Source organism: Anastrepha ludens, chromosome 5, assembly GCF_028408465.1.
Source record: "Anastrepha ludens isolate Willacy chromosome 5, idAnaLude1.1, whole genome shotgun sequence".
NCBI classification, from domain to species: Eukaryota; Metazoa; Arthropoda; class Insecta; order Diptera; family Tephritidae; genus Anastrepha; species Anastrepha ludens.
In genome coordinates, this window is record NC_071501.1 from 90,430,833 (window position 1) to 90,435,548 (window position 4,716).

Sequence of the window (4,716 nt, forward strand, 5' to 3'; positions counted from 1 at the left end):
GGTCTACAAATCTTTCGCAAAATCGTTCTCTCAAACACTCTAAGTGACGCCTCATTGGATGTTGTCATCGTCGAAGCTTCTACGCCATACGTTTGGACGGACATAATGAGAGCCTTATAGAGTGTTAGTTTTGCTCGTCGAAAGAGAACTTTACTACTCAATTGCCTACTTACTCCAAAGTAGCACTTGCTGGCAAGAGAGATTCTAGAGAGATTCCCCACTACTACATAACGAGGGAACCAAAAATCCCACTTAGACCCATTTAGAGTGCTCCAATCGAGTCCAAATGTATGACCGACCCCCACTAACTTTGGACGGCCGATCCACCCATGCCAGTGGCACACCCCCTGGAACTCTCCTGGGGGGTTTCCCCATACAATCATTTCAAAATATCACCATTTTTGGCCTTTACATGAGAAAAGAAACTAAAAAGTTCGACCCAAATTGGGGGACATCAGAATTCGTTTTAGAGGTATGGTTCGTTCGGCAAAGTTTCTTATTTTGATCCTTAGAATATGATTTTCACAGAGCAATGCGCGATTTTTTCGCCTCCCCACAAATCGACCCGGACTAATGTATATGTATATGTAGCCATCCTCCCAACCATTACCATTACCATCCACAAATATACACCTCACATATTTTCAGGTAACTCTTTATTAATTTTTAACAACTGAAGTAATCCATAACAAATTGAAATTCAATTACTTTTTGCGATTGACGAAAACCTTAACACGCGGTGGCGCTTTACCCTGTCTGGGTTGGTCTGGTCGTGTGCTCGGATCAGGTGTTTCGGCCTCTAGACGCTTAATGTCGTCATTCATTTTAACCAAAAGTTCCTCTAATGCGGCAATATGCTTTGTTAGCCTAATAATTGAACAAAACGGCTAGTTGAAGGTGAAAATTTTTAATTATTAAATTTGAATAAAAAATTACTTGTCAATTTGTTCAGCTTCGCGCTTGTTTTTCACGGCTTCGAAGTAGCTGTAAATGCAAATAAAAAAATGCTTAAATTCTATTAAATGTCGGAAAGATAAGTTTGCTCGTCAAATACTTTTTAATTAATTCATCTTTAGTCACTTGCTCCTTTGGTGGCTTGGGTGTTGGTGGAAATGGCGGCTCATTGTCGCTATCCACTTTGCGTTGTCGTTCACCACTTTTCGATGGCCTCTTAGGTTTGGTCAGCCCCATCGTATTCAGCAGCTGCTTGGCACCATTTTTTCCTTCGTCCCAATACTTTTTAAAGAATTGCCGCAATTGATTATCCTCCGGTGGTATTTCAACTTTTTTGACTTCGCGAAATGTATCAAAAATGATGGCCAAAAACATATTCTGCGAAATGCGAAAATTAACTAATATTATAAATGAACGATTTTGCTTTAAATTGCGCCTCACAATCAATATGAAATAGACAATAATTATGAATGAGACAAAGTATAGTGGTCCTAGCACACGATTTGCTTTTTCCACGCCTGTATAATCAAAATCGGCGAGCACCATACGCATTACGGCCCAATAGGCTTTGAAGAACAAGTAAAAGTCGTGATGATCGTTACCGAAAAGCAACATGCCGAGCACAGCATACGATAGAAAGAGTACGAAAAAGACGACGAGGAAGCCGAGAAGATCCTTGTAGCACTACAGGTTGAGAAAAAAAAAAGTAATTGTTAGGAAAAATATTAAATTGGACTTAAGTTCTTTTGAATGTTTGGACACTTTAATTAGTTCTAAATTTGTTATGCTGTTGGAATGCGCAGTGCGCCTAAAAGGCGTTATGTAAAGGGTGATCAATTTAAAGGTAATGGATTTTAAATTGAAATGAAACAACGCAAATTCAAATTGATTGTGCAATCTTTATTATTTTTGTGTAGAAGCGTACATGAGATTTACTCTTTTTAGATAATCCCTTTCAAATATTGGCCGCAACTGCACCGTAATTCGGCCATCCGTAAACACTAATTTTCATGACTCACTCGAGCACTTTGGTCGATTTCTCGTGAATAACTTTAGTAATGTTGGCTTGCAATGTCTCAATCGAAGCTGGTTTATCCACAAAGAATTTATGCTTTAAATATTTCCACAAATAAAAGTCCAAAGGTGTGACACCACACGAGCTTGGTGGTCAATCCATTGGTTCGAGGCGAAAAATAAATTGCGCACCGGAAAGCGATACAGTAAATTCAATCTGAATGGCAAGTAGCGCCGTCTTGCCGTATTGTTGGAACCAAATGTTTTGGAGATCACGGGCTTCAATTTCCGGCATCCGGCATCCGGCATCAAAAATTCGTTTATCATGGCCTGATAGCGTTCGCCATTCACTGCTACATTGGCGCCAGCCTCGTCTTTGAAGAAATATGGGGCGATGTTTGCTCCAGCCCGTATGCCGCCCCAAACGATTGTTGGATGTAATTACTGTTCTGGAGTGGCTTTAGGTTGCTGTCCAGCGCAAATACGGCAATTTTGCTTCTTGACGTAGCCAGTAAGGCAAAAAGGGGCCTCAACGTTGCACACACCATAAGTTGGCCTGAGCGCGCGTTCAACACTTTCATCGATTCAGTTGTACGATTTATAAAGGTTGCTGAGGCGTAAGTCTTCCCAAGAAGAAATGTCAATGAATACTGAAGAAAATTTGGTTTGACAATAGTCACGCGTGATGTGTCAAAAAACTCATATTGGAAAAAGTACCTCGATACTGATCACCCTTTATGTGATATTAAAAGATTTGAATTACAATATAAGCGACTTATTCAAAGTATGACACAAATTTTGCGGATTTAGGTACTTGTGAAGATGCAACATTTTCTGCGACGATTTTCAGTATTTTTTAATTTTTAATTTTTTATTATTTTGATTATTATTTATTAGACAAAAAAAAAAATATTGCATTAGCAATTTTATTTTATTTTCCTTTTTAAGTGTAAACGTGTTATATGAGTGAAATGTTTAGATTATTTTCATTAAATATCAACTCACCTTCGCAAAAGTCATATTCAATTGCACGGCTACTTTATTAAAGCTAAAAAACGCAAACATTTTAACCCAAACCAGGAATGTCAAAACGGCCATTACATTCATGTAATGTTTATTTAGCCAACATAAAATATCCAAACTGTGATATTCATTAGGCTCCGCTTCTAATTGCTTTAAATAGTAATGCATATAAATGGGATGGAAGATGCTATAGAAGAAAGACAGGGTAATGAGCTGCAGCGGGAAAAATTGAAAAAGAAAAAATTAATATTTATAGCAAAATTCTCGTAGAATAAGTTTTAGCAACACTATAAATTTGACTTACAAACAAAATTATTAAGTTTATTAAATTCCAAAAGTTTTTTATATATGTTTTGCAGCCTCTCTCAAGCATCACCCGCACCTCGCCAAAGATATAATATGCCGCCATTAGATAGAATACGACGGCTGTTAGAAGTATCCAAATACTGCCAGTCCAAACAGCATATTTTTGTAATATCTTCATATCAAGAAAATAAAAAACACCGCCAGTTGCAGTCACTTCGCCTATGACTCTAATGAAATAAACCAAATATGAAAAATCAGCAACTATATTTCAAGTTAAAAATAAATACGATAAATATTTGTATATTTCATCTAAACATCCACTCACTTGGCATTATTGAAGAGATCAGTACTGTTGTTAAAGAGCGTAAATTCGTAAACCATTAGACGCGTGCCACGATCCAACCAACCCAGCCGTTGTAAGTCCAAAAGTATGGATACCGTTTCGTCCTTATTACGCCTAAAATACTGCACGTAACTGCCGCCCCAATAGTAATGTATACGTCCGTTTATCGGCATACTGCTCAACTCAAATGCTGACTTATATTCAGTACTGCATAAAGCAAAGGTAAATTCATGTCTGAATTATGTTGCAAAATTCTAATATATAAGAAAACAGAAAGAAGGATTTGCCTTACCCAACATGTTCACCGCCCGTTTGTTTATCCCAAAACGAATATAGAGGATAACAAATGCTATGGAAAGGTTTCACAAAACTTCTCAAATCACTGCATTTCCTACTTACAACACGCATCTGACGTAAACGTGGCGCTCCCAGTGCAAAGTTCTTACCCATAATGAGTGGATCGCGAGCGTTCTGTGTGCTCGCGTTGCCATTTGGACTACTATCATTGTTGGTGTCAGGGGTCTCGGCGCTCAGCTTCAGTATCGGCGTTATTATACCCGATAAAAGTACCCACCATTCTGACTCTGATAAAAAGTTCTCGCGTATTGAGATATGATATCTTATGGCGTCATTGAAGTAGAACATGTACTCATGGCGTGTGGAGCCGGTTACTGTAAAGGGAAGGGGCAACGAGACGAGTATTTGAATATTTTGTTGAAAAATTTTCTTATACTCACCCACGGTGGTCGCGGTGATGAAGACGAGGTAGATTCCTATGCCTCCCAGCGCCTTTTTGATATTTTTATCGCTGTTATATTTCACGTTGGTGCCGAAATTCATTTTTAAACTCTGTATGGGCACAACTAATGGAATCATTAGTTTTAAACCCTTTGCTAGAGAATTATATATTTTTCAAATGCCAAATTATGAAAGTGTTTCTATGGCAATGTATGGGATGAAAAATCACAGAAGGCGTCTGAGTTATAATAAATATTTTTTTGAATATTTAACTCTCTAAATAGTCAGTGTTTGCTTATGGTTTTTGATACTAAGCCCGAAATTCTAAACTGTCAAAA

The 4,716-nt window shown here is 37.8% G+C and overlaps 1 protein-coding gene across 1 annotated transcript; it reads right to left on the minus strand.

Moving 5' to 3' along the window:
- Nucleotides 1-704: 704 nt before the first annotated feature.
- On the minus strand, nt 705-4,480 carry LOC128865085 (polycystic kidney disease 2-like 1 protein). The gene is made up of 9 exons (XM_054105035.1): nt 4,378-4,480; nt 3,933-4,311; nt 3,623-3,847; nt 3,296-3,524; nt 2,974-3,204; nt 1,396-1,638; nt 1,055-1,332; nt 937-984; nt 705-867 (listed from the first exon to the last, which is right to left on the minus strand). The coding sequence occupies exons 1-9, from the start codon at nt 4,478-4,480 to the stop codon at nt 705-707; spliced, it is 1,899 nt and encodes a 632-aa protein (XP_053961010.1).
- Between the last annotated feature and the right edge of the window lie 236 nt (nt 4,481-4,716).

What these genes read in the sequence shown, in the direction of transcription:
- LOC128865085 (XM_054105035.1), bottom strand. Translation starts at nt 4,480, where the DNA reads ATGAATTTCGGCACCAACGTGAAATATAACAGCGATAAAAATATCAAA. An exon ending in CATCACCGCGACCACCGTGG is followed by an intron (nt 4,312 to 4,377) that starts GTGAGTATAAGA and finishes TTCCCTTTACAG; the next exon opens with TAACCGGCTCCACACGCCAT. An exon ending in TAAACTTAATAATTTTGTTT is followed by an intron (nt 3,205 to 3,295) that starts GTAAGTCAAATT and finishes TTCCCGCTGCAG; the next exon opens with CTCATTACCCTGTCTTTCTT.